Source organism: Artemia sp. Qi Xiang Cuo, chromosome 7 (assembly GCF_049724085.1).
Source record: "Artemia sp. Qi Xiang Cuo chromosome 7, ASM4972408v1, whole genome shotgun sequence".
NCBI classification, from domain to species: domain Eukaryota; kingdom Metazoa; phylum Arthropoda; class Branchiopoda; order Anostraca; family Artemiidae; genus Artemia; species Artemia sp. Qi Xiang Cuo.
In genome coordinates, this window is record NC_142800.1 from 163,264 (window position 1) to 180,255 (window position 16,992).

At 36.2% G+C, this 16,992-nt stretch overlaps 1 protein-coding gene across 1 annotated transcript in view; it reads left to right on the forward strand.

The window, feature by feature from the left end:
• Positions 1-16,992, forward strand: part of LOC148949834 (RAS guanyl-releasing protein 2-A-like) — a 290,916-nt gene that overhangs the window by 6,310 nt on the left and 267,614 nt on the right. The window contains exon 2 of the mRNA XM_089091320.1: positions 16,101-16,210. Within this exon, the coding sequence (XP_088947446.1) occupies positions 16,162-16,210 (49 nt within the window). The 5' untranslated portion in view covers positions 16,101-16,161. The remainder of the gene's footprint in view (positions 1-16,100; positions 16,211-16,992) is intronic.

The window sequence follows — 16,992 nt, forward strand, 5'->3', positions numbered from 1 at the left end:
TCGTGTGTGGGTTTTGTGCGTGTGTGTGTTTGTGTGTGTTATTGTTGTTATTTTTGTTTTTGTGTGTGTGTATGTTTGTGTATGTGTGTTTGTTTATTTTTTTGTGTGTGTTTGTGTTTTTGTTTGTGTATTTGTTTGTGTATGTTTATATTTGTGTGTGTGTGTGTGTGTGTGTGTGTGTGTGTGTGTATGTGTGTGTGTGTGTGTGTGTGTGTGTGTGTGTGTGTGTGTGTGTGTGTGTGTGTGTGTGTGTGTGTGTGTGTGTGTGTGTGTGTGTGTGTGTGTGTGTGTGTGTGTGTGTGTTTGTTGAGTCTTTGAAAGGTTGAAATGCATTGTATCGAAAATACTTTTCTTCTCTTTTTTTAGTATTTGTGTCATTTCTATTTTTTCCCTGTTTTTTTTTTCCTGGCCAGAAGCCTGGCCACCATATGTTGGTGTTTTTGTCGTAAATTTATTGGTTGAATAAATTGACTGATTGATTGATTGATTATATATGCATTCCAGTTTTTGTAACAAACTGACAGGATTGTGGCACTGGAATTATATTTTATTAATGGTCAGACTTTGTTGAAGAAACAAATTTATAGGAAATAAAAAAGAGCCTTTAACCCCTTGGAAATGACGTCGGATCGAAATAAAAAGTCAACCATTGAAATTTTCATGGTCAAAAGCTCCACAAAGGGCGAATTTAGACCCGTACCTCGAACAAAGATATTGTGCCACAGAAAAGTAGAGTTTTCTATCATTTTGTTCCACTAACCATCGATTTTTGTCCAAAGAGGGTGAAAGGGCAAGGAAATGCAAATTCTAAGGTAGCCAATCAATGTTTACCTGTCTAAAACTTTAAACAGAGGTAAATCCCTCTTCATATTGTGAAATGGCACTGGATTATGCAGCTTAAGCCTTGGAGTGCGATGTGAGTGACACAGTAAGTTATGTCTTTATTCATAGATCGTCAGATGGTTGCAAAATATAATTTTTCCCCAAAGAGGATAAAAATATCGGGAAAACTAAACTTTAATAGCATGAATCAATTTTTATGGCCTAAAATCCTGAATTATGAGGTTTTGAGTCCCCCCTCCCATCTTAAAAAACGGTCATAGTCTTTTAAGCTGCTATTTCATATTAATTCGTCTTCATAACTCAGCCGCAAAGAGCCATGTCACCGTACGGTAGTTTTCGGTACCACTTCAGGGGTGAAAAAGCTGAGAAGCATTACAAGGGTACTATTACAATCACCATGGCTACATCCTTAATTGAAAGTTCGCAGTCCTCTATCTTGTATACTCCCTTTCCCTCTCCCTTAGTAAGTGAAAAATTAAAGAACACGCTTAGGAAAAGTAACTATGTAATGAATAAAATGGCATTTATTTATTTCAATTTTTATGGCAAAATTTAATTTTTCTTACAAATTCTTAAACATAGCGAAAATGCGGAACACGTCATACCCTTGAATTGCTCGACAACCTGCACATATCTTATGCGAAAATTAAAGGATGTCAGAAATCAAACCTATATATAACGGCAAAAAAAAAAATAATTTTGACTTCTTTAGTTTCATCGTACAAGTTAAGTAAATATATTTTTGTAAAGTTTATTTGTACACATTAAAAGAAGAGCCAAAATTCACTTAAAAGCAAAGTTTTTCTTACGGAAGTATGGAGCAAAATTGAAACTAAAACATACGAAAGCTATTGCTAAGCTGATAATTCAAGATGCATCTCCAAAACTAGTTCAAATACACTGACTTGTGATATTTTCCTTTCCAATATCTGTAGAATTCTAAGTAATAGCAATTTACTGTAAATTGAGCTTCCTTGTGTTGTTTACAGAATAACTATTGCATACTCAAAGTTAGGGTTGGCTTAGGGTTGTCGTTTAGGGCTGGTTCCGTGTTTTCAGTATAGTGTAAGTTTTTAGAATTCTACAAATCTTGCAAAGTATAGTAACTCAGTCTATTTCAGCTAGTTTGTAGAAATGTCTTGTGTAATCAGCAAAGCAATAATTTGCGTTCGTTATCTCAACTTCGTCCTTTACTTCTGTATTAATTTTTTTTAAGATTAATATAAATTAGGTGATAATATAATCATGGCTGCAAATGAAAGACTCCGTCTCGAAACTTTATTTTTTAAAACAATAAAAAACTTTAGCAAGCGCGAGGCGTTGAGGAGGGAACAGCCCCTTTCATATACGGAATAATTTCTGTGCGTTTTAAGTTTTAATGTCGCTCCTTACTTTCAGCTAAAAAAAAATTGTTTTTTACATAATCAATAAGGTTTGCTGTCCTATCATCACGTGAATACCATGTTAACTTATTGGCCATTTTATGATCAAACACCGTATTGGTTATAACTAGATTGTTATACCTACAAAATTGCAAAAGTCTGAATCCATTACTGTTTTCTTTTCCTACATCAAATTTACCTAGGCTAGGATACCATCTATTCCTATTTCTACCGACCTGGGCGTTAAAATATCCCAGTAATAACATCATATTTCTACCTGGGACCCTATCTATTTGCTCCTGTAACTGTAAGTAAAACTCATCTGAGTCACTAGTATCTCCGTCAGTCGGTTCTATAGGGGCGTATACTACTATAACTGATACCCTGAACTTTTTAATCATGAAATGAGTAATTATTATTCTATTATTAATACCTTGCCAGCCTAAACAAGACTTAGCAGCTTATTCCTTATTCATCATGAGCCCTACTCCCTGTCTATGTACCCCATTCTTCCTGTCTGAGTAAAAAAAAGTCTATATTACTTACTTTCATGCTTACTAACCCTGGGATATGAGTTTCTGAAACTCCTAATAAGTAGGGAGACCAGCTCACCTTCACCACAGCCCAGGTTCGTCATTTCAAAATTACTCGAACACATAGCGTTCAAAACCCAGGAAACTTTGCCAATGGAAGAGCCATCTAATAGCGATACTTTATTAGTGCAGAGAATTCGCCTTCAGCTGTAAGTAAATTTTTTTAATAATTGGTATATCTTTTTCCTGCAGAATGCTATATTTTATGTCTTAGAAAAAAAGCTATTCAAGAGCTATTTTAAAAGATTTGGTAATTGTCTGTTACCTAATATATCTCTCAGTTTATGCTACCACTCTCCTCAAAATCATTTGGCACCATCTATCAAGAATTACATATTAGATCAAAACTTCATGTAGATGACCCTCTGCCCACGTTCGCCACAAATTTCCTGCTCAGGTTCGCCAGGCTAGGGTATGGCGAACCATGGCTGGCGAACCTGGGCTGGTGAGCTTTCATTTTGTTTTCATTGTAGTATTTTGTTATGTGTTGTTGTACTGTTCTGTATTTTACTAGCTCTGTATTTTTCAGAAATATTGTGCATTTTACTTGTAATATTCTGTATTTTACTAGCCCATCTAAATGAAGAGTTGTTACTGGCAATAATAATAGGATAAAAACAATTGGATCGAGTCGATTTGCATGCCCAGAAGTTGCGACATTGATTCGAAATTTAAGAGTTTGTTATGTTGATGTAACATTCGACAAAGAATATTGAGGCAAAACGTATTACCTTGAGGTTACTACGTAAAAAAGACCTCTTGAAATTTTATTTGATCTTTCAAGTTCAAAACACATCATATTTCTGATAAAAACAAACAGAGGAATCCAACTAACATATTCTAAAAGATTGAAGCAGTCAATGTTGTTTCATTGCCAAAATAAGTAGGTTATACATCATGACAAAAGACAAGGTTGAAAACATTGAAAAATTTAAGACTGGACATGTAGGCTAAACTTCTTCTGCAAAAGTCTTCAATGTTACATCAAGCATATTGGTGCACTATTCTGTATTTTATTAATAGTACATTTTCTTTTGTTTTCAGACATCATGCGAACACCAAAGCCTGCTACAGAAAGGAAAAAAAGGTACGACTGAACCAGAACTGCTTCGTGAAGCTGTGCTAGAAGTTATTGAGAATCAACTTCCAAAGGCAACAGCTTCGAGAAAATACCAGATTCCTCGTGCAACCTTACGAGATTATGTGAAAAGAATCATCAAGAACGGCCTGGAGGTTAGAAGTTTGCCTCTCTCTTTTTTTTCACGACGATACGCCACTCGTAGAATTTTTACCGACGAACAAGAATGGGCTCTTGTCAAATACCTGCAAATAATATGCCATATGCATTATGGACTATCACGACTCGAGCTACGTCAACTTTGTTACAAATACGCCACGCCGAAGCAGCTTAAAATTCCAGATTCATGGACATGTGGTGAGAAAAATCAAGCTGCGGGAGAGGATTGGTATCGGGTGTTTATGCAGCGACACCCCGAGCTTACAATCCGACAGGCAGAAGCTACCAGTCTGGGAAGGGCTACTGCCTTCAACCGATTAACAGTTCAGCAGTTCTTTAACAATCTTCAGACTCTATACGATCGTCACTGCTTTAGCCAAGAAAATATTTGGAACGTCGATGAGACAGGATTATCGACTGTTCACAAGCCAGGCACTGTCATTACTGAAAAGGGCCAAAGGCAAGTCGGAAAGGTAACGTCTGGCGAAAGAGGGCAGAATATCCCGCTTTGTATCTGTGTTAGCGCTATTGGAAATACAGTTCCTCCAATGATGATTTTTCCCAGAAAAACGTGCCCTGATATCCTACTAAAGCGAGCTCCACCAGGGACCATTGGGTTTGGAAATGAAAAAGATTCAGTATGGAGGACGACTGAGCTATTTGTCATTTGGCTGAATCACTTTATTGGTCATGTAAAACCAACAAAAACAAAACCTGTGCTTCTTTTTTTTTCGACAACCATATTACCAGATATTCTGGCGATCTGCTTGAACTGGCTAAGAAAAATGGTGTTCATCTTTTGACCGTGCCCCCACATACGACTCATAAATTGAAGCCTTTTGATCGCTCTGTTATGTTTCCGATTAAGACATACTACAATCAAGAAGCCGCAGCTTTTATGGGCAGAAGCAAATGCGAAACCATAGCCATTGCTAATATCGAAAAAATTCTTGGCTAATCTTACTTCAAGGCTGTTACTCAAGAAAGCATAATCAGCGGGTTCCGCTGCACAGGAATTCATCCATTCAACCCAGAAATTTTTCAAGACCATGAATACCTAAGTTCATCCGTTTCCGATAGACCAGAAGTACCACCACTGGCCCCTTTCAGCTCAGAAAGTAACTCTGCGCGATATTTAGAAGCACCATGTGCAAGTGAACCACCCCTGAGAGACTCGAGTCCAGAACAGCTGCCTGTTACAATATCTGGTTCTGTTAACGATAGCTATTCAGAAATTATAGATCTTTTCCCATTGCCGAAAGGATCCCCCAGGGAGCAGAAAAGAAGAACTGCAAATAGAAAGAAAACAGAAATCCTAACAGATACTCCAGTAAAGGAAAGAATTCAACAAGAGGTGGAAAAGAAAAACAAGAAACAATAAGTGCTAGAAATGAAGAAACTAAGCAAAACAGTTGCAAAGCAATATAAATTACCGAAAAGGAAGCTGTATCGCGAAGCAGTTGAGTAGGAAAGCAGCTCTGAAGATTTTGTAGTTGTTTCTGATTGTTGCAGCGACGAGAGTCTGAATACTGGCGATGTCGAGGCTGAAACTGAAATATCTGGAGAGATTACAGTCGGTGATTTCATTCTCACCGGAATCGATGGGAAAAGAAGTGGGAAAACAAACTATGTTGCGTCGGGGCTAAAAATCATCGATGATAATCTTGATGTTAAATTACTCCAAAAGGTTCAACTAAACAAGTTTGTTTATACAGATGAACAGGCTTTTGTAGAGAGACAATCAGTAAAAATTAAACTTGATCAACCCGTCTCATGCGGAGGGACTAAAAGGCAATCAGAAAAGCTGACATTCAGTGTCGATCTTTCGAAATACAATATAAAATGATCAGACAAACTTAATATGAGTTACCTGTATTAAATTTTCTTATACCAATAGCTGATGAGTATTAAACATATTCTTAAATCAGAATGGCTCTTCTGATCTTTTTAAAAGTGGTTTTCAATGCTTGGCGAACCAGAACCGGGGGATGGCGAAGCTGTACCGGGGTCGTACAGGTTCGCCATATCTGACCAAGGTCATTGTTCTTTGAATTATGTCTATAACTGATAGGCTAAAAAAATATCAAAATATTGCTTGATGTCCTAAATGTGTAGGTACATTTTGCTGGGAAAATGTTGACTGTAGGTTGACAAGCATAGCAGAAAAAAATTATTTTCTAAAAAAGTGATGAATGTGGGCGGGTCTCCCCTACAGTTCGAATCGTCTGAATTCATCAGTCAAAATGTCGATACGATAGTCATTTTTAACGTCGTAACATATCAAGTTCCAATTTTCATGTTCTTTAAATCATTGATATTATTTTGGCCTCAGGAAAAGCAATGATCCCGGATACCAGTGCAGGACGGGGGCTAACATCTTCTCAAGTTTACACAGAAGCGCTTAAGCCGGCTTAGAACCGGGCAGCAAGAAGTCCCTGGGACCTCGAGTATGAATAGAGGCTTTGTGCAATCCTGGGCCCATCTTGGTCACAACATGGATTTCAGCATTTGGTGATGCTCTTCTATCTACAAGAGTCGAAATCCTGCACAGACAGTCTCAAGCGTAAATTTATTGGTTGAATAAATTGACTGATTGATTGATTAACGGATTATTATTACAATATAAAACTGCAAGAGAAAGAGAAATGTTCGAATACTTGGAACCATTGAAATATTTATTAGCCCCGAAAGCTGAATAAATTTAGCATGATTTTTCTCTTTGAAAAAGTAGCCCCTATAATACCTTTCCCATAAGGATCGTGAAAGCTTGCATCTACAAGCGGGAACTGTTCTACTTTTAAGACCCATTTTTGGTTCAAACGCTTGAGTTTATTTTTTCAATTTGACTTTGCTGTTCATATACTTGTGTCCTTTTCTGACAAAGGTGCTTGTATGAGAAACCCCCTACCGCTCAAGTTGTTCATTCATTGACGTATTATAGAACCATTTTTTTGTTACTTTCTTGCAGCTTAGCGTGAAACAAGACGAAGAAAAGTGACAGAATAGATGAAAGATATATAATTTGGGCTATATATTTGCAAACTAGAGGGGGGGGGGGTGTTAAAGTTTTTGGACAGTGTGAAATTAGAAAACAATTCATACTACATAATAATTGTACCTAACACATTAGACATGCAGAACCACTATACTTTACACTCCCCCCTCCTAATATGTAAATATATAGCCCAAATTTGTTTCTAAGGTATTATGTTTTTATCTTACTTTGGTATGCTTCATTAGGATTGAGCGTAAGATAAACATATTGGAGAAATATTAGGTAGGGGGTATATCTTGAGTAAAGAAATCTTGAGCATTCAATTAGTTGCAAGATCTTCTAGGTTCTTTTTTCGTAAGAAGAGTTACAATTACTATCCCCAAAATAGATCTGTAAGACCCAAGTTGACCTTTACGTTGTTTTGCTGCAATGTTTATTTTTGGAAATTCTATTTTTTTTTCCTGGCAACAAGATATTGCAAAATTTCCTTTGACAACTTGTTTTTTCTTCGTTTTTCTTTTTTTTCCACACCATATCACAGAATTGTTGTAAGGAAACCCTCACTATCCCTTATTAGTTACAAGATCCTCGTGTTCCTCTTTCGTAAAAGCAATTATATTTGCTATCCCTGAGAAACTTCTGTGTAAGGATAATCTTATATACTCGTATGCAAGGTTTCTACCCACTATATTTCATTTTTGGCACAACAGAAATATTTTTCTTCTCGAAAGGCAGACAAATAAATACTTTTAAAATTGCACTAATTGAATGAGGACGAACCAAAAGATGATTGCCTAACGTCAAGGAAAAAGAACACAAAATAAACACAATATTTAGATTGGTAATTAATCAGAGGTAGTGAGGAGGTATAGACCTTCCGTGTATTTTCCATTTATTTTTTTAAGTGTCTCCCCGTATTGAAAGGGCTACTGTAGAAAGTCCAGAGGGGACTCATCCGATTGGAATATGATAATTCTAGTGCCCATTTTAAGAGTCAAAAGTGATTGAAAGTCATCGAAACCCCATTTCAGCCAACTTTCTGCTACATGCGTCCCTCCCCCGTAAACCTGAAAGACATCCAATCAAAATTTTGATAGATACATTTCATTTAAGATAGTCAAAAGGTCCAATTAAAATACCTCTAAAAATAACATGACCCCCATAGGCCCTAGGACCAGGATCGTAAATAATACAAATTGGCTACTGTTGAACCATTCCTTAATCTTTACACCTAAGTTTGACTTATTTTCATAGTTCTTTAAGAAAAACTACTCAAAACAATGGCGGTCAAACTTTAATTAGAAGTATTTTTAATGAGCCTTATAATTTTAGCATAGATAGCAAGAGTTCAGAAAGGGGCAGCCTCCTCGTATACGGAATAAATTTCGCACATTTCAAGTTTTAATGTTGGTCCCTGCTTTCAGTTAAAAATATTGTTGTTTTTTTAATTGTAGAATAGGTGGCAATATTTGATCTTGGTTGCCTGATCAGCTTGGCTTTCTTACGGGGTGTTCTCTAAATAGAGATTTCCGAAGTTTCTAAAGGATATGATCATGAGATGGAACAAGTACCTGAATAAGCCAAAAGACGCTATAGGTGCCAGAGTTTTTGAATTATCTGCAACACATCAGGAGCGGCTTTGAGGATTATGTTGGGGAGGATTAAGGATAAGGTTAACAGGACCTCAAATATTGATTTAGAGGAGGAGATAGAGGTAAATCGAAAGACAGTGTGTATATCCAGGCCATTAAAATTTTCTTATTTTGATGCTTAACTTGTTTATAGTCTCATAGATAAGCAAGATATTACACCTTATCTGCAATATCTCTTGAGTATGGATTGGGGTGTGAAGTTAGAACTTGAAGGCATTGTTAAGAAAAGCAGGGACGAGGCTGGTGAAAGCGAAACTCAAATTCTTCCTTTGGGGGAGGGGAATGCCCCGTTTCAGATTATTATGACCCGCATTGTATAGAATTCGTTTTGTTGGATCCATTTAAATGTCCCCCCCCCCAGATAAGTCTAATCCAGAAAACTTCCCTTGAGGAAAATCCTCTTTGGAAAGCTCCTTCTCCGTGTAAAATCCCTCATCCCGTAGAAAATTCTCCGGAAGGGTTGGAAAATCTTCCCCAGGACTCCCCTGCAAAATTCCCTCAGGCATTTGTCCCCATGGAAATTACCCTTTCCTCGACAATTCCACAACGAAAGTTTTCTCCACATGTAAAATAATGATGGAATTTTTGAATTTTATAAGTATTTGAACAATAAGGTTAGGATTATTAGCCTACCTATCGGGTAGTATTGGATAATTATTCTTTTTTATGAATTGAATTATTTTTTGAAATGAATTGTCGTTCTAGAAGTAGTAGCCGTTCTGCTGAACTAGTAGTCGTTCAAGAAGAAACAAAACTCTAAGGACCAATGCCTACAACAACCAATATCAGTTCAGTTCGGTTCAGTTCATTTTATTTAACATCAAAATACAATTAACTAATATGCCAATACCCGCCCCAAGAAAGATACAAAAAAGCACTTGCGACTGGGCGGGTACTTACAACTCATTTACTAATTAATGATTAACTATAAACAAAGGAAGAACAACAACAAAAAAAATATTAAAGAACAAAAACACTAAAAAGAAGAAAGAAAAGAAGAAAAAAGAAAAAAAACAAAATACTATGAACCTTGACCTAACAAATATTTTTTTCAAATTCTTTTTAAATAACCCCTGGTGCTCAACCGCCCGAATGCTCTCTGGAACAGAGTTCCACACATTAGGTCCTGAAAATCTAGTATGGAAGCCGGCCCTGGTTCCACTTCTATTCGGAACAATAAAGTCACTAGCATGACGAGTTTCATAATGGTGCAAAGACCACTAAAATATTCACGAAAAACCTCTGGACTACTATCATTCCAGCATTGATAGACAAAGATTCCTATTTGGTAGTCCCGTAGTTATCCTACATTCAACACTTGCATCTTCTTGAACCAAGCTTAAGTTTTATATATACCTTTAACATACCCGCTAATAAGACGCATCGCTTTATTTTGAAGAGTCTGAACACCTTTAAAATTCACATAAAAATTACTTACCCATAACATGCATCCATACGAAACATATGGGTGAATCAAAGCATGGTATAAAAGCAATAAAACTCTCTGAGGTAAAAAATTTTAAAAACGACGAATCACTCCAAGGCCACGTGCAATCTTTGTGGCAACAACATCACTGTGGCGTTTCCACGAAAAATTACAATCAATGTAAAAACCTAAGTACCTGATTTCTTGAACTTGAAAAACAGAATTCTACCATCAATATCACTGGGATTGCCTTCTCTAGAATATACAATAAAATTAGTCTTACGAACATTAACTGATAACAAACTCAAACTAGTAAAAACATGGAAATTTCTCAGAACACAATTCACTTTCAACACAAGACTATCCAAAGAACGACTAGAAAACGTAACTGCAGTGTCATCAGCGAATGACGTTAAACAACAATCTGGAAGATAAAACCTCATGGTATCCACATAAACCAGATACAGAAGTGGGCCAAGGACCGATCCCTGTGGCACACCGCACGACACTTGATAAGGGGAAGAAAAAGCATCATCGATCATCACTTTAATAGACCTCCCACACAAATAACTTTCAAACCACTTCAAACTCACTCCTTTAACACCTAAGCATTCTAATCTTTGCAATAAAATTGTAAAATCCACCGTATCAAATGCTTTCCTAAAATAAAAAAATACTGTTAGGGGGATTTCACCTTTTACTAAACAATTATTTACAAAATCAACAAGATGAATGAAAGCATGACTAGTGGAATGACTTTTTCGAAACCCGAATTGGGTGTCACTGAGTAGGCTATGTTTCGTGAGATGGTCGTATAGACGGCGATGAATCACTTTTTCCAAAATTTTTGAAAAAAAAGGCAGTATCGATATTGGTCTCCAGTTTCAGGCATCAGTAAATCCAACTAAATAAATCAATATTTATGCATATAAATATTCGAATCCTAGCGTATCCAATTATTTGGTTTGGGACGGGAGTCAGTGCCGTGACTCTGTAAGCTCAGCCAGAGTCCATCCAGCTTTAAATGGGTACCTGGGGAAATTTGGGGAAGGTATACAGGAAGCGTGTGCGAGAGCATAGAATGGTTGGCCCCCGTCCCCCCTTGCACTTCCTGGCTGAAGGGCCAAGAAGCGGTGATCAACACCGCCGGTAGGGACTGTAAAGTCCAGTACCGTATTCTTTACTTATATATATATATATATATATATATATATATATATATATATATATATATATATATATATATATATATATATATATATATATATATATATATATATATATATATATATATATATATATATATATATATATATATATATATATATATATATATATATATATATATATATATATATATATATATATATATATATATATATATATATATATATATATATATATATATATATATATATATATATATATATATATATATATATATATATATATATATATATATATATATATATATATATATATATATATATATATATATATATATATATATATATATATATATATATATATATATATATATATATATATATATATATATATATATATATATATATATATATATATATATATATATATATATATATATATATATATATACCTGATTGAATGAATGGCTGAATTTACCTGATTGAATGGCTCCTGATTTCAATATGCTTTAAATTAGACTTTTCGTTGGAATAGTTTTTTTTTCCAAAATTTACATAAATCAGATTTTGTTGCTTAAGAAATCATTTTTATTTAGCATTAATTAAAAAGAACTTTTTCAAAAAGAAGTTTATCAACGAAAAAGGAAGAGCCACATTAAACCATAGATGAGCGGAATTCAAACGTAAAATGAACTGAAATCACTATTTTAATAATAAATGAGAGCCAAAACGAAGATTAAATATAAAGAATAGTCAAATCAAACTTAAAACAAACACAAATTACCACACAGAGGAGTAGAGCTAGCGTCACATAAGTTTATCAGAGGGAGAATGTCAACTGGGTTTTACTAAAAAGAATTTTTATTTCGGGCAGTATGGTTTTTGTTTGTCAAAACATCAACAGCAACAACAGAAAAGGAAAGGAAATCTTGGTAATAACCATGATTACTGAAAAGAACAAGTGGAACCAGACTGACTGTTTAAAATATAATTATAAGACTTTCTGGAAGTTTCAACAATTATGAATTTATGAACGCTATAAAATAAAAAATGTTTTAAATTTATTTTGTTTTCAGTAAAGGGCTAATGATGCTTTGGTCTTTAAATGGCATAGAGGTTGTTATCCTACTTATCTTTGCAGTGATTTCTTTTCGTTTGAACTTTTTCTTGATTATTCATTTAAAAAACCAAACTTCTGTTGGTTTTTGGTCTCTTTAAGGAATTAATAATGGTTTTTGTCCATTTTAACTTTGAATTATTATTCGAATTTATTACTGGTTGTCTTTGGTTTAATATAGGTTTTTGTTTTTCTTTGAAAAAGTTGTATTATTGATTTTTTTTAAATAATTTCTAGTCGTTTCTAATTTGGTACTGTTTTTTTATTGGTAAATAAAAGGAATATGTTTAAAGTCTTTTTCGCTAGTATGCTTTAGAATTAAGTTTTGGCTTACAATTTATGTCTTTGATTCAATAAAAAAAAGCTTTTTAAAACTGAAAGTAAGGTGGGACATTAAAACTCAACACGAACAGAAATTGTTCCTTCTATGAAAGGGGCTGTTCCCTCCTCAACGCCTCGCTCTTTACGGTAAAGTTTTTTATTGTTTTCAAAAATAAAGTTGTCAAACTTTAGCGTAAAGAGCGAGGCGTTGAGGAGGGGCAGCCCCTTTCATACACATAATAATTTCTGTTCATTTTAATTTTAATGTCACTCCTTACTTTCAGTTTAATTTTTTTTTTATTTAATTTATGAATGTTTTTGAATTAATGCAGCTTTGATTTTGGCTCTCCGCACATGAATAATTAAAGCGAAATTTGCACATTAATTGTACTTTTTTTTTAGGTAAATGGCTTTCTCGAAATTTTGTTCTGACGTAACTTGCGAATTAACTTACGTAACGAACTTCTATATTCGTATGTTTTCATTACGTATATTAAGGAATTCGCCCCCTAGTCAAAACCTCGGTCTTTACGCTAAAGTTCGAATTTTTTTCGAATCACAAACCCCTGAATCACAAAGGTCGGTTAATTAGAATAGATAGCTCTTTTGAAAGTACTAAGAAGAACTTTAGCGTAAAGGGCTAGGTTTTGACTAGGGGGCGACCCCCCTCATATACGTAATAATTTCTGTTCGCTTTAAGATTTAATTTGCTCCTTACTTTCAGTTGAAAAAACTTGTTTTTTTATTTAATTTCTAATCGTTTTTAAATAATGCTGGGAATCCGGCACCCCCTTCATAGAAATGTCCCTTCCGCTTAGGAAACATCCTCCATGGAAACATCCTTCCCCAAAACCCCCTCCTCCGACCCCCCCACTAGAAAAAATACCTCCTGAAAATATTAACCAATCAACCAATACTATATGTAAAAAAGGGCAAACTTCATAACTTGCAGCCCTTCTCCCGAGAACTATGGGGCATTAAGTCATCCTCAAAGACATATTTATTAGATTTTCGACTATGCTAAACAAAATGGCTAAATCAAAATTTTGATTGGGTGACTTTAGGAAAAAAAATGAGTGTGGGAGGGGGCTAAGTTGCTCTCCAATTATTTTGGTCATTTAAAAAGGGTACTAGAACTTTTTATTTCAGTTCGAATAAGCCCTCTCACGATATTCTAGGACTACTGGATCGATACGATCAACCCTGGGAAAAAAACAACAACAAAAACAAATACACGCATCCATGATCTTTCTTCTGGCAAAAAATGCAAAATCCCACATTTTTGCAGATAGGAGCTTGAAACTTCTATAGTAGTGTTCTCTGATACGCTGAATCTGATGGTGTGATTTTCATTAAAGTTCCAAGTCTTTTAGGGGTTGTTTCTCACTTGACTTGGATCTTGGTCACTTCCATTTTCTCTTTAGTGAGGAAACGATTGGAGGCTACCAACAGCCCCACCAGCTTCTCTGGTGACATGACATTTGGTGACATGACACTCAATAGAGAAATTTCTTCTCGGAGATGAGTCTTCTGGGGCGAGGGCAGCATAGCCCTGCTCCAACCTCTTCACAACCTCCTTAATCCATGATGCCGTCCTCTCATCCTGGCACCTCACTTTTATAATGCCCTTCTCCAATCTCGTAGAGGTGACGTCAGGAACAAATTCAAGATTCCCTTCCATGATATCGGCCTCGAAGGCTTCCATCAGTAGGATGACATCATTTTCTTGGAGGGGTTGCCAGTCGCTCCTACTTAACCTTACGGGTATCCATTTAGATACTTCTGCACAGCCCCTCTTTTTTCTGGGTGCCCCATGGGCCTCTTTTCTTCTCCTCTCCACCAAGAGACACCGTCTAATCGGAGCAGCCTGCGGGGATGTATTTTGAGACAGGTGGCCCTATCTCTCTTCTTGCCCTTCAGTTGAGGTGGGTCGCTGGCCAGGGACGTATTTCTGCACTTCACTCTAGGCCATCCCCCTTGATGCGTCCCGGTGTGGGGAGATGTCTCCTGCAGACCACCCACCCCAAGCCCCCTGGCTTCCCTCCTCATCCTCCGGTTGTGTCTCTTTCTGTGCCAGGACTTTTCCCAGTGCTCACCGTTCTGATTTTTAATTGGATCTACACCCAATTTAGGCTTCCTCTGTTCTGGGTGACAGCGACAACTTGTGTTGTCCGCACGTTTCTCAACCTTGGAATTCTTTGAGCCCTCTACCGTTTCTGGTTCCGGGCTCTGGGAGCCTATGACAGTCGACAACGATTTACAGTTTTTTACGATTTACGGCCCGCAGGCCAGGGCCTCTTTCTAAACAGTAGCCTTGGACACAGAAAAAACAAGTTTTGTCCCCTGTACCATTTCCCTTAACCCTTAACCCTTAACCAATGAAGTTCTGGAACTTCATTGTGGTTTAGGCCCCTTCATGACTTACGTCCAACTCCATCATTCCATCCCTCAGCAGTGTTCCTCACTCACCATCTCAATGGCCAACAAAGGGTCCAGGAGCACCCCAAATTGGGGGGGGGGTGACTTAACCTGACTGTATCAGGCCCTCAAACGAGGTCATTTGAGAGTGGAAATGGTACTAGGGGATGGAAAAGATGCACCTGGCCGGTATTAAGGAGGGAGCGTCCGACGTTCGTCCAAAACGCATATTATCACCCGCGTTACTGGTATCTCTGCCATCCACCTCCGTTGCTCTAATCATCCTCCACCATTTCTGTTCTGGGCTAATGATTGTCTCTGTCACCATTGTCTATCACTGGCTCCGGGCTTATGATTTCACATAGAAGGCTCTGAAGGCCCACGCACATCCTGAGATTAGGACGCCCTCCCCCACCACCCACTAAAAGCCTGTTACACTCAGGGACACCACAAGAAGGTGTCCACTAGTGCCATCATATTTTGGACTAAGAATTAATACAACCACTACTTTTTCAAAATTATTGTCCTTGATAATCCACACTTCGTCTTCCAAGTTAAGATTTAAAACCCAATTTGTTCCCTGTCCTATATTCCCTCAATTTTTTGGCTGGGTGTCTTAAGCCTTTAGTTCACACCCTTAGCTTTATCTGAGGGATTGCAGATACGGCCTTTTGACAGCCTGGCTGCACGATATAATATTAAAAAAATAGCAAACTAAGCCACGAACTGGGACTATGCCGTCATATTAACAGGAATGTTTTAGCCAAATGCCTGAATTAGTGGAGTTAAATTACTAAAAAACCTGTGAATAAAAAAAAATAGTTCTTCCGGAGGCGAAGGCGATCAAATTGCTGTATATTACCTAAACTATATCTTAAATTTTTCGCATGAAATTTTATACTATTTTAAGTTAATTAATGGGTTGATTAAATGTCAAAATGTTTTTCTAGGAAATGACAAAGAATCTCAACGTTTGGTAAAACAATGAGTTAAACTTTATGCCAAACTGAGATGTCCCCCTTTTCAATTTATACCATGGATTTGAAATCTCCTTCTCAAGGTAAGGCTCTTTTTATAGACGCTATCCTAAGCTGCTCGGCTCATTTCTATATATAGACAAATCTTCGTTTAATAATTAAGGGAATGTGCATACTTTATTGTTACGATTTCATGGTGTCTTAACTTTCTTGGTTAAGCATAGAATCGAAACAAATTATCTAAGCTTTTCAGAATCAAATAGTCAGGTTAAAAAAATAAAACATATTTTATATGCAGTCAATTTTTTTTCGATATTATTGAAATCGAGTAGCATTTTTAAAATCTAGGGTAATATTCAGAAGCTATTACCGTAATAAAAGTAAAATGAGATTGTTCTCCGTCCTGTGGTGAAGCAGTTGATGTGACCCCAGCTTAGTAAACGGGTTTCAGAGTTTGAACTCGGCTGCAGCACCACATTGCCAACACAAGGGCGACAAGTATTTGTTACTAAATTTACTTCGTCGCTTAGTATTTGTAACTTATTAAGATAATTTCTTAAACCACATTGGCCTGACATAACATAAAGAAAGAAAAACGAGCAAAAATGGGGTTATCAAAGGCCAAATGAAAATATTAACAAAACACAACAAAGCGAATATTTCGAGAGGACAAACGCCTCTCTTCTTCAGCGCGATAAGAAAAAATATAATCAATACGAGTGCCTAAGAACAAAACAACAAATAAAACGCGGAAAGTCAATGTAAATGTGAAAAAAAAAACAATGAAAAACACCAAAAAATTAAAAGATGAATAAAAATCAATAAAATCCAATTTTATTGATTTTTATTCATCTTTTAATTTTTT